Below are 13,205 nucleotides of genomic sequence, written 5' to 3' on the forward strand. Positions count from 1 at the left end.
ATCTCTCTAGAGCCTCCCCTGGGGGAGTGGAGAATCTCTCTAGAGCCTCCCCTGGGGGAGTGGAGTACCTCTCTAGAGCCTCCCCTGATGGTGTGGAATATCTTTCTGGTATTTCACCTTCAGAAGGTGTGGAGTACCTTTTGCCATTTTCCTTTAAAGCAGTGGAATCTCTCTCTAGGGGCTCACCTCTTGTATTTGCTAAGGATTGCTCAGTTACCCCTGAAGGTTTAAAATATAAATCGGGAGACTTTAGAGACTCCAGATGCTCCACAGATGATGGCGGGCTATAGAACTGATCTAACTCAGGCAGCTCCTCACTGCTTGTACTTCCCACATCAATAGAAACATCAGACTCGGGAGAATAGGGCCGTCCTAGAGATTCCTGTTTCTGGTTGTAATATTCATACACAGTGCTGAAAGTTACTTCTTCAACCTCCATGGAGGTGACTGATGCACTCTGGACAAGTTCTGCCTTGCGCTTGGTGTCTCTAACCTCCGGCACCTCATACTTTCCCGCAGCAAGTAAGTACTGTGTTAGGGAGCTCTCAGACGCCCCCTCTTCAGTTGTTTGGGCCTCCTCCAATCTAGGAAGACATTCAGGAAAACAAGTTTCTACCTTTTCTCCTTCCACGGTAGAGAAAGAGCTTTCCTTCTGAACATGAACTTCATGATAGGCTTCTTCTCCTGAGGCCTCAGTTGTTTCCTTTCTTTGCTCGTTTAGGTCCTGCTGTTTTCCAGTCATTAAGAACGGCAAGCACTGACTGAGAGAGAGCTGTCTGTGAGGCTCGGCTGCCCCCTGAACGTCCCCTCTGGGGTCTTCCCGAGTTCCGTTGTATCCCTGAGCCACACCACATGCTGGTCCCGAGGTGGAGCTCTCTTCCATCTCAGGAACCTCCAAACGTTCCTCCTCACTCGCCGCCCTTTTCAACTGAGAAATGAAACTATGTTCATCTCCCAGAGAACCATTTTTCTCAGAAATGTTAGCTTCTCCCGTATCAGCCGGTGAAGTCTGAAATAAAGACCACGAGTCACCATGCACCGTTTCAGAAAAAGACTTAAGCGAGTGATTGGTTTTTGAAACTGCAGGGTTCGGTTCCTGTCCATATTGAAAGCTTTGGCAGATGGGAGTTTCTTCTTTGGGGTGTGCTTCCTGTTTGTTCTCAGTTTCTTGCTCCTGGAATACCTTGCCTGGATCTTCTATGTGAGAATACATTTGCTTTAGATCAAAGACAATGTCTTCAGGACTAACCATTTCTGATGTACGTTGTTGAGTTCTTAAAGAGCTTTTATCTTGTTGACCATTGGCCAGGTCTTGGGATTTTATGCCTAAACTGTCTATCTGTGAGTGAAACTGCCTGAGGTCAAATGTAACAGGTGCTTCGAGCTCACCCTTTTCTGAAGCTATGGCTTGATTTAAAGGGTGTTTTTCCTCCTGCTGTTCCTTCTCTTCTATTTCAAATTCCTCGGGAGCTTGAAGGGAAAGCTGCTTCAAATCCATCACAATGTTAGCGGAATCTGCTTCTGTGTGTGAAGACATTTCCTCTGCCCGATGCATATTTACTCTCAGATTGCTCGAGTCTGATTCTCTTTGCTGTACAGAAACCTTGAGATCATCCAGCTTCTTCTGTGGGGCAGTAACAAAAGATTTCTTGGTCCGCCTTTTTTCTAGAACTCCCCTTTCTGCACGCTGCAGCTTTTCGAATGCGATGATCTTATGCCTCACTTTCTTCCCTGGGTAGTACCTCTCTCCTCCAAGGGCTTCTTCGTAGGTAGTGACAGGTGAAGCTTCCATATCCTCGACAGCATCAGAGGTTCTCTTAGCGTGGATATTCAACACATAATCGCTTTGCGAATGCCCTTGCATAGTTCCCCACTCTGGTCCACGATTTCCAAAGTCATCTCCGACTTCTTTTCTAACACTAGCTTTGCTGACATCATCAACAAATGGAGAAACAGCATCCTCCGCTCTCTGTGGTTGAGAGGTTTCACTTACATGAGCCTCATCTTGGTATTGTAGAAATTCTGCCCTGTGAGGTTTATCGAAGCCTGTGGGTCTAGAGGTGCCCTGCGTAGATCTGAATAGCTTCTCACTGGAAGTGGTACAGTACACTTCGTTTCTCTTGTCTACCTGCCCAACTGTCTCAAGGCTTTGAAAATACTCCCTGACAGTATATTCTTTTACATTTGGTTGGGCGGCAAAAGGACCAACTGGATTATCATAAAAATGTGTCCTTACAGATTCCTCCTGAACTTGGGCTTGCTGAGATTTAGAATACTGTGCAAAGGTTCCACTGATACTTTCCAGTTGGCTGTATTCCCTGTAAGTGATGGGTTCTACGGTTAAATCTAAAATGCTCTCGGCTATGCCTGAATCATTTTCAGCCATACATTCATATCTTCCAGAATCTTCTGAATTGACATCATTGACGTACAACCTATGGCTATAATTAACCTTTTCGACCTCAAACTTTTGGTTCTGCTTTATAAGAACACCATTATGAAACCACGTGACTACAGGCTGGGGCTCCCCCGATATTAAGCACTCAAGCATTATAGAATCGCCTTCCTTACAGCTGGCATTCCTGGGCATTTCCTGTAACATTTTGGGTGGCTCATTAGTAATATCAGAGGAGAAGATAAACTTGTGTTTTGGTGACTGGCTGATTTGATCTCGAGGTATTGCTTCGGGTTCCAATTCAAACAGCTCCCTGTTTTCTTGGTCCTGTTCTGGGGTTGGGGTGGCTGAAGTTATCTGAATCTCTACAGGGAAGGAGAGTGTCTCTGTGTCTGCAGAGGGGAGCCCTGGGGGTTGAGTTTTTGACATATAAAGATGTCCTTGGCCCTCTTGACTGAAAGATGTATGGGTACTTCTTGCCTGGTCAAACGCCAATGCCAGTTCCTCTTCTTCATCTGTGTAGTCAGGCCATACTGGGACCTTATGAGGCTGGGACTCCGACTTCGGCTTTGCCCGCACGCTAAGCACACCTGTCACTTTTACTGTTCCGTACTGGTTAAACAGCACACAGGTAACTGAGCCTCCGTGTCGTGGCTGAACAGACGGAAAGGTTAACGTTGAGTAGTTCTCAAACGTATGAGTGGTGAAGCCTTGACTCCGTGGTACTGGCACCTCATTGATGTACCACGTCACTATGGGCTGAGGGTACCCTTGAAAATGGCATACAAATTTACAGCTATCCCCCTCATAGACTTCTTGAGATTCAATATCCTGAAGAAATGAGGGTGGGCAGCGTGGTGGATGCCTTTGAAAGTAATTTTCCAAAGCTCTTGTTCTCTCCTCCTGTACAGTTTTGAATTCTTCCACGTTTGTGGGGGACCACTGTCCTCTCCAGCCCTTCGGTGTTCCTCCATCACCATCTACAACTTCGGTTTCTTTAACAGCTACAGGTGTAGCCAAGGACTCGCTGGAATATGGCGCGAGAACTCCAGGCACCCTTTCGGGAGCCTCACCTCTCCCCTCGCCCTCATATTCGTCTATTTCCTGATCAGGGGTAACTGTTGACGCTCTGATTACAGCACTGTTGGTGGCTTCTTCAAATCGACCCCTTGCTTGTGTGTTTTCACTTACGAGGCCATACTCGTCAAAACAGCCTTTTGGTAGGCTTTCTTCTAGAAATGTCTCTTGGCTCACGTAACTTTCAGTCTGGAGAATGTCTTCATCACCAGTCGCTTGGACACTTGGAGGGGGCTCTCTATTTTGGTGTATTTGATTAGGAAGGGAGTATGGATTTGGGCTGATTCTCTCAGCTGAGTTATGGACCCTACCCCTGTCTCCAACAAACTCACACGCCAATCTCCTCTTCACTTCCTCTCTAGCGAATGGAGAGTCCCTAACAACTTCCTCACCTCTCACGGCCTTTAAGTTTATTTCAGATGATGAATCTAAAAGAGATAATTTCTTTTTCTCTAAGAAGATTTTTCTAGCCTCTCGCAAACGCTGCAACTTGACTTTGGTCTCCTCATCGAGGAAACTTTCGCCTACGTTAAGCCAACCTCCGACATCCGATTTGCTCTCTGACCACTCCTCGTCACGCACACAGTCCGCTTTGCTGCCAGGGCTCACTGCTTTAAAGTGGATGGTTCTCATCATTCCCTTTTGTTCCACCGCTTGTTTTTTGTTAAAAGGGGAGCCAGTAAACCTCAGGTCAACTTTGATCCTGTCTTCTCTCCTCTCCCCTAGAGCCCCCGCATCTTCCCAGGTCTGCTCTGCCCTTTTCAGAAATTCTAAGTACCGCCCATCCTGCCCTTTCTGGATAACGTGCAGCGATGCACTGGTCTCGGCGGACCCTTCACTGTTAACCGCCAAGAGCCTGTAACTCCCAGAATCTCGGCCTTGGACCCTCTTCACTTCTAAGCTGGAAGAATGTTGGTGGACATAATTCTCAGTGCTTATAACCCGACGGAGACCTGTGGGGATGGGTCTGTTATTATGAAACCAAGTCATTTCTGGAGTTGGACAGGCAATCAGTCTGCATGTAAACACAACAGGTTCACCCTCTACAACATATTGAAATGCAAGTTTCTGAGTAAAAGTAGGCTTGAAGCATTCAGGCCAGGAGCTCGTGGACGACATTCTGCTTGCGTATCTCCTTGCCATCAGGGAGTGGTGCTCTACGTCTTCAGAGTCGGAGAAGGCACTGCGCATGTCTCCGGCAGGTTCAGCTTCTCCCTCAGAGAGTTCTTCTGCAAGGAAAATGAAATCACAAAGCATTTTACTATTTTCCACAGCACTTGGAAAAAGTTGAAAATAAATGAAATTGCAAAATCGGAAATGAAATAAAGTGCATGCTACAGAGTCTCACAAATCCATAAAATTTCACTCACCATATTTGTTCGAATAAACGCAACACCATGCTCTGTTTAAAAGATTCTGACACGAAAACCGTTCGTTGTCGGATCTGCTTTCTTCAGACTGCTGAAATTTCTTCTTGAACAAGCAAAAGTGCGTTTCATATGCACGTATTCCTCTGTGCATTTGCTTTGAGAACAGGACAACCTTGCTGTTTTGATGGCTAAGAGGAAAGTCTTACCTGACTTGCAGAGAGTAGAATAAACGCCCTTTCTGATCCTTTTGATTGTAGATTTAAATGATTAGATTTTTGAGAATTAACTATTTGAAAAATATTTAGAGCTATAATCGTAAATAGATGGAATAAAATGAGAAGGCGTTTATTCGAACTAATACAGCTATAGAGTCATGACATTATGCAAAATAAAGCAGGCAGGGGTCGCATGAGAGAGCTATCTGCAAGCCAGTATAAGAGACATATCAATGTTAAAGTGACCCGTGTGCATGAGGTGTAAACCAGGAATGGAACGTAAGGCTTCCACACATCCTAAACGAGTAGCATTTCTATTACGATTCATTCATGACATCGCATTCTGAAGACGATGGGTTAACGCCCACTGTTCAATTCAGTTCACCATGGTTTGGAAAACAAACTTCTACTTCATGATTCCATGCATTAAATGACAAATGTTCATAATACACGCTTTTCAAGACAGCTGAAAACATGAGACCGAACGTGGCTGGTAAAGTTTCCATACAAGATTTACAATAACCGTCCAACAAATTGCTGTGAAACACACATAACCATCGGCATACTAAACCAGGCATGCGACATAGTAATATATACTCCAAGAGATATATTTGTACAGCTATGCCATATCCTCAATGATACTAAGAGGAAGAAAGTAGGCCAAGGATTTCACTAATGTTCCAGAATTTCTACTTAAATCTCATGTTCATCGTAACAATACCTTTCATCTCCATTTCAATCTGCTGATCAATCCTCTCATGTAAAATGGATTCAGGGGCTAAAATGAGAAAAAACAACAACAGAAATTTTGGTGAGTGATTGCATACGGTTTCTGGCTCAGTTCATGATTCATGTGATAAACGCTGCTCTTCTATTATAAAAAGAGAAAATGCACTCACTCCACCAGAGTATCCATGCCAAATGAATGGATGAGCTGCTGTATCAGAGTTGACAGAGTAGGATTCCAAGCCCCCATGCCTTTACATGCACTCGGGAAAGTAACACAAAAGCTAAAGGAATATTCTCTTGTAATGTCCTACTGACTACACGCTTGATAAGAGACGAAACCACATTTATTAGGAACATATACTTGCTTGTTGGCCACTTCCGGTTTTTTTTTTTCAGAACAAACCATTTTTTACTAGTAAATAGTCCCTCGATTTGAACCACCACTGAAACTTGAAACTATATAGAGTCCAATTACACATCAGCCATTGACCAAAGACTCCTCGACCCTGAATGGCTTTTACTATATAAGGAGCAGGTACAGCTTTGGGCACAAGGCAGAGCTTATGGTCTCTGGGACAGCTTCCAGGACAAGGATGATAGCCTGGGACGCATGCTTCCCAATTTATGTAGCATTGTGACATCAGCTATGAGGGCTCTTTTTTTTTTCATTTCCTTGTGATCTTTGGCATGATATAAAAGACAACCCAATGATTTTTTTCAATGATTTCTTTAGCTTCATAGGTTTAGATTGTGACTCTCCAAGTATTATACTTTTAGTGTCTGAGCAAAGAGCAACCTTTGTAACTACCCTGCATCGTGATTCATTTGCTAGTTAAGGATGAAGTTAGGGCAGGCATACATTAGATGTGTTTGGAAAAATACAACTCATGCTATGTCAAGGAGATGGACTGTCATTAAGATGGGAAGGAACGCAGCACATTAGGCTCAAAAGCAGCATCTGCTGCATCTATTTTAGCATGCACTTAAGACCATATTCAAACAAACTAACAAGCCGGTTACATTCCTATTTGATCTTGGTGGGCAGCCATGTAGATTATATGAATGTATTAGATCAGAATAAAAGAGGCACATATAAATACTGGCTTTATGTTAAATAATCGTATGCTTGTGCTCAACCCTTAATTCTTTGAACACCTAAGAGCATCTTATATTTAATACTTTCATAGCACAAGCAACGCTGTCTGGGTTTCAAAATGTTCTCTTGCTTCAATAGTATTTTAAGAACATAATCATTTGGAACTGAGCATAGAAGAATTCCCAGGGCAAAAGCATGCAGGTCAATCCACTCTATCAAGGAGACACTTGGCACTGGACTTTTAGGAAATGATTTGAAAGATCCAGACTTCTCCTACTTCTATAACACAGCCAACTCTCAACTGCACAGCGTGGCAAAACTGTCACCGCTGTCACCTACGCACTCATAGATTTCTGCACAATCACTCTGCTAGCCAAAAAACCCTCAGTGACACCAAGAGCCAGAGTTCTGGATGGAGCTATTCAGAGCTATTCATTCACTTAGATGTATCTACTGTGTGTACATGGAGATAGATCCAGAGACTGCCATGGAACAAAACAGCTCCAGAAGAGAATATTGATGAGAGGGAGTGCAGATGTATTAGGTGAATGAATGAGGCTGATTCTCTGAGCTGGCAGGAAGGCCAACTGCATTGCAGTGCAGAGATAGCTGTACACAAGACAAAACTTGACTGCCCCTTTGCCATCTCTATAGCCATCAACCATTTGATGAGGATCAGAGAGGAATGGCGGTTATTCCTTCCCACAACCCCCAGGGAAGCTTGGCTTCTATCCACTGACCCCTTTCCATGTGACCCAGTAGGTCCTTTGCCTAGAGTTACATAACACACGCTCTGGGCATTTCAAATACGATATTCTAATTGTATTTTTGCCTAAAAGGCAAGGTTACAAAGGGAAAAAATTTATGCTTTTCCCAGACAAATTTTTCTTTGCTCTTTCAGACACAATAGAGATTTGAGCACAATAATAACTAAAATAATGACATTGCTCTGAGGAAACCGCTATAATTTCAAGAGACTCTAAGGCTGTAAAAGCAGTATCATTTAGAGAAAAATTATCTACAGACCATTAATTGTAGTCCAAATAGGACCTTATTATTTTCAATATCCAATTTTCTATTTTCATGGATTATTCTCTAAACCTGGAACCTCCAGGCCTGAAAAGAAACGACCATGGCTGCTGCATGGTAAACTCATTTCTTAGTAATGATAATTTGCTGGACTCAATTAAAGTGAAATTCAGCTTAGCATCAGCGACAATGATAGTTACCCAAGGAGTACTAGGCAACTACAATATTTTAGCCTTCTCTGGTGTATTTTGAAGGTTTGTTTCTGATAAATATTAGTAGACTCGCTTATGAAATGACTGGACTTCCTGATCCTGGACTTCAAACTGGATCTGGACCAGGGAGTTCAATTCTCCTACAAGTTTGGCCTATGACATAGTCTACTTCCGTCAAGTGTTTATGGGTAAGCTGATACAGGGGGTTAAGGGACAGATTCATCGGCTTTCTTTGGTTACATAGAAGGTTTTAGAAAGTGATGAAGATGAAATGAAGCAAGTGGTACAGAGCTAAATGTCAGGTGACCACCTTCCATGCCTAGCATCGCTGAGCCTGTCTCTCCACGATCACCGTGCACAATACAGCGCTACAGTCCTCGGTCTAACCAGTTAAACACTGTCTACGGCCGATGTTTCCAGTCTGTGGTTGCTTCGCTCAGATGCCTCTATCATCACACCCGACAGAAGATTCACTCTTAGGACACAGAAACTGAGCAGTGTTGCCTAGCTTTACAGTAAAGTCCTGCAGAGGCAGGAGAATGTCCTCCCACCCCTAACTCCTCAGCAGATCTGTTTGATAACTCAGAACTTCCTGCACTTCGTGACGGGGGTGCAGCATGACACAACCTGTCTCCGGAACAGACACAGCCGTGTAGGTAGAGCTTTGAGATACACTCTCAAAAAACAGACACTGCATTTGACTGGCCTTTGACATGACTTAGTTTCCTTTGGAATATTTTGCTTTCCTCCTTTGTGAGAGAGGAATCGTCTACTGTGCACGACTTTGTGGACTCTCTTCCTAGAGCTTCACCTATCCAGACCTTGCACCATACAGCTCAGCGACAAGAAAAAGAGAAGAATGTCATGTCTGAAATGTTCTCGCTTGTCAGTAACAAAAACTGACATGAAAGATGAAGTTGAGAGAGGCCATTGCCGTGTGAATGGCACGCCAGCTGCAGTGTGCTCTAGCATGCAGAACCACAAGAGAGAAAAGTCACTGCTGATGGCCCAGCAATGGGTGGGGACTGAAGGCTTATGAGGACAGTGGATGACATCTGGCTCCTTCCTTCTGTCATCTTTTCAGCCATGCAGAGTGACACAATCTGGTTCTCTCTCCATCCCCACCCTTTTTTTTTCTTTATCTAACTACATTGGACACATTACCTGTTTGCTATCATATGCCTAGATATATTATTCAGCAGAAAAGTCATTTGATTATGAACTGATGCACTATTATTTGAGAAAACAGACCCTTCTCCTCCGAACGAAAGCATCAAGCAAAATCGCTGCCTAACAAAGTAATGGTTTCCTATTGCATGAGACAGACTTCAATGAGACTCAAGCCTATACGTTAACCCGTAGCTGGAGGCTTGGCGAGATATATGGAGAGGTTAGTAAATTGTGAACTGACTGACGGATGCATGAAACAAGCAGCAGGGACTCTCGTTAGTAGCAGAGGGAGGGCAGACAGCAAACCAAAGTCCCTGGAGCAAGAGGGGCTTTACCTTCTGCAGTCACTGTGAGTGTAGCTGAACAAGTGGCTTCCCCAGCGCTATTGGCGGCTCTGCAAGAGTATTTCCCAGCATGCTCTGGGTAAGCATCAACTATAAGCATTAAAGCCATGCCTGTGGACTCCTCAAAATGGAAAACTACATCTTTTGATGGTAGGATTGGCTGGTGGTTATGAAACCACTGCACTGCTGGTTTGGGAACACCAGAAACCCTGGCGTGAAATCTGACTGTCTCCCCGCTGTGCACCCTGAGGCTGGACAGAGGCTGGATGAAGACGGGCTTTTGGCCAAGGGCCTCCTTCTGAAATGAAACTGATGGCGAGGCATGCCATTGGAAGTGTGATGTAACTTCTCCAGATTTGCTAAAACCTGAAAAGAAGCAGGCCAGTTTTTAATGGTTTTTGCCCCTGCTTAAGTCAAAACTCTTTCGGAATTGTCGATTTTAAGTTTACCACAGGTTTCAGCGATGAACTAGAATCTAATCCAGTCGTAATACTTTGTCAGTATTGAGTCAAAGTCACACAAATTCATGTCCATTTTCCAGATGGACAAGCCGAGACACAAACAGCTTAAAGAACAAAACGAACTCCATTACTGTTCATGAAGGCAATACTGGAGAATGCAACTAGGTTTAGGAATTAGTTTTCCCGCTCTGTTTATAAATCAAACTTTTCTGTTTTGTAAACCACTTTAAATTCATTATTAAGAAATTGTATAATTATTATTATAGTCCTTAAAATTAAAGAGGAAACTAGAAGTTTCCCTAAATCCTTATATATTGTTGGATACATCATAGAAATTATACTCATTGAGAAAAAAATAGCATGACTGTGTATGAAATTCTCTTACAATTGTTGTTGTTGTTGTTGTTGTTGTGTGTGTGTGTGTGTGTGTGAAAGAGAGAGAGAGGGAGAGAGAGAAGAAGAGAGAGAAGAGAGAGAGAGAAAGAGAGAGAGAGAGAGAGAGAGAGAGAGAGAGAGAGAAAGAGAAGAGAGAGAAGAAGAGAGAGAAGAGAGAGAGAGAAAGAGAGAGAGAGAGAGAGAGAGAGAGAGAGAGAGAGAGAGAGACCTGCAGCATGCTAAGCAAGTGCCATACCACCGAGCCACACTCCCAGCCCACTGTTACTCTTGCTTGGAATTAAAGTCCTCAGTGACCAAGAAAGTGTTTCTGATTACAGTATAACTAATGAACAGAAACATTAAACCACCTCAATAGTGGGTGTCTCAACACTTCGGGGTCCTTCTAGTCTTTGTGAATCTATCTATCCTATGATCAGAGCTGAAGTCATTGTAATGCCTATGAAATCATAGTTGTGTCAAAACCACATGAAGATGGTCCAGTCTCTACCTTAGGTCAGTAAAAAAAGCAAATATACCCTTTTTTTTTCTCCTCATCATTTTTCTCTCTATTCTGATACATGCTGATCAGGAAGCAGAAAAGCCAGTGGGGACCGTAATACATCACAAAACTTTATGGAGAGAAAGTAGGGCAAAATAAAAAGACAAGGGTCCCGAGAGAGCTGGTCAATGAGGAGCAGAAACTGTGTGCAACATAGGAACCACAAGTTAAATGAACAGAACGGAAGAGCCAACGCCTTCATGACTAGCGACTGGAGCAGGTGTTGTGAAATTCTTAAGTCTTATTCTACCTTCTAGCCGCAGGGTCGCGGTGCTGGACACTTGGCCCACAGAATTATTAGCGACGAAAGCGTAGGTTCCTTCGTCCTCTGGATAAGCCTCGGCGATCTCCAACTGGTAGGTGTCTTCAAACTGTGTCATCCTGAAGAAGCGAGACGGCTTGATTTTCTTGTCTCTGCAGTACCAAGACACCTTCAGATCTGTAGAAGAAAACACATTTAAGCATCAGAACGAGAGCAGTTTTCTCTTATCTGTAAGCACAATCTTGATTAGGCCACGGATCACATTTCATTATTTATTTTTTTAGCTTAAGATCTTAAACTTTTCTCCCGAATACACTGCACCTGTATGACTATATGATGCTCATCTTCAGGGAGGAAACTCTCTAGAAAGATCCAACTTCTCCTATCGCTGAACTAGTTGCAGTGTTTCAAAGGCTAAAATTTTAGTTGTTAAAACATTTTTTCTTAAGACAGAGTCTCGCATGGCCCACACTGGCCTTGAACTCACTGTGTAGAAACTGACCTCTGACTTCAAATATGCCTGCCTCTAAATCCTAACACTGGACTTTCATCTCCAGGGTGAAGAGCTTGGTACATCCCACTACAAGGTTCTGCGTTTATTTCTACCAACAGTTTTGCCATTGGTGAACCAAAGGAAGCACCATGGCAAACAAGAGCTGGGGCCTGCTAACAACCAGTGCAGTAATGGACAGAAGGGGAGAACCTCTCTCGGCGGAGCATGTGGCCCAGCCGGCTTGCCCGCCACTGTCCGAACTGCTCACTGGCTGCTCATGGCCTCTGCGAGGCTCCCTCCACCAACCACGCAATCCCTCTCCTCTGTTTCTCTGCTTCCTCAACTTCCCCCTCTGACTTCCGTGACACTTTCTCAGCGACCCATTCTCCCCCGTGTCTCCCTGGTGAGGGCCTCACCCGCACTGTCCAAGCTTCTCTCCTGCTCTGTTTTTTTTTTTGTTTTTGTTTTGTTTTGTTTTGTTTTTTCGAGACAGGGTTTCTCTGTGGTTTTTTGGAGCCTGTCCTGGAACTAGCTCTGTAGACCAGGCTGGTCTTGAACTCACAGAGATCCACCTGCCTCTACCTCCCAAGTGCTGGGATTAAAGGCGTGCGCCACCACCGCCTGGCTCCTGCTCTGTTTTTTTTTTTTTCTATTTTTCCCTTTGCCCAACACAGTAATGTTTCTAAAGACAGGCTGGATCATGCTGTCTAGAGGTTAAAAGTCTCTGAGTGGCTCCTTGGTGGCAAACAAGATGAACTCTAAAGTCTAGGCGGAGACCTGAGAGCTCTGGTGTCTGGCCTCTGCCTATTCCTGGCAGCTGAACTTCAACTGTAAGAGGATCCCAGGCCATCAAAGCATCCCTCTCAGTTTGTTATGCTGCGTGCTCTGATCCCACCACCCCTTTTCCCGTGCACACACCTTCTCCAGCCATCTTTCTGACAGAGAACACTTTCTACGTGACGGCATTTATGACTGTGGGATCTTAGACACACGTGTCTCTTCACCTCTTAGAAAGCAAGAGCCCAGCCCGGCCACTCCCAGCCCTCAGCGTCTCCACAGCAGTGGAGAAGGTAAATATTGTTAAAGTTAAAGAGGCTGCTTAAGCAAATTGTGGAGATATTTCATCATGAGATTAATAATTCTTTATTATTTAATTTATCTGTCATTCTCTAAGTCTCTAACGATTCAGGTTTATGTCCCATAAAAAATCTCTAGTGAGGAGCACGAAAAATTTACAGTTTTCCAAATTTCCTTTCTACCAGTAGGGGGCACCAGAGACCTGAAACAGAGAATGCTTTCCTAGCAAGACAGCAGCCTGAGATTGTTCACTCGGGCTTCAAGGCTTCCTTCCTCCCTACTCTGAAAGTATAGTGTGTGTGTGTGTGTGTGTGTGTGTGTGTGTGTGTGTGTGTGTGTGT

General features: G+C 44.0%; 1 protein-coding gene across 2 annotated transcripts in view; it reads right to left on the reverse strand.

Moving 5' to 3' along the window:
- Positions 1–13,205, reverse strand: part of Ttn (titin) — a 270,353-nt gene that overhangs the window by 212,952 nt on the left and 44,196 nt on the right. For both annotated transcript variants that reach the window (XM_013345840.2, XM_013345841.1), the window contains 2 exons: positions 11,283–11,471; positions 5,779–5,835 (listed from right to left, as the gene is read on the reverse strand). In XM_013345840.2, the coding sequence (XP_013201294.1) occupies positions 5,779–5,835; positions 11,283–11,471 (246 nt within the window). The remainder of the gene's footprint in view (positions 1–5,778; positions 5,836–11,282; positions 11,472–13,205) is intronic.

Source organism: Microtus ochrogaster, chromosome 4 (assembly GCF_000317375.1).
Source record: "Microtus ochrogaster isolate Prairie Vole_2 chromosome 4, MicOch1.0, whole genome shotgun sequence".
Classification (NCBI taxonomy): Eukaryota; Metazoa; Chordata; class Mammalia; order Rodentia; family Cricetidae; genus Microtus; species Microtus ochrogaster.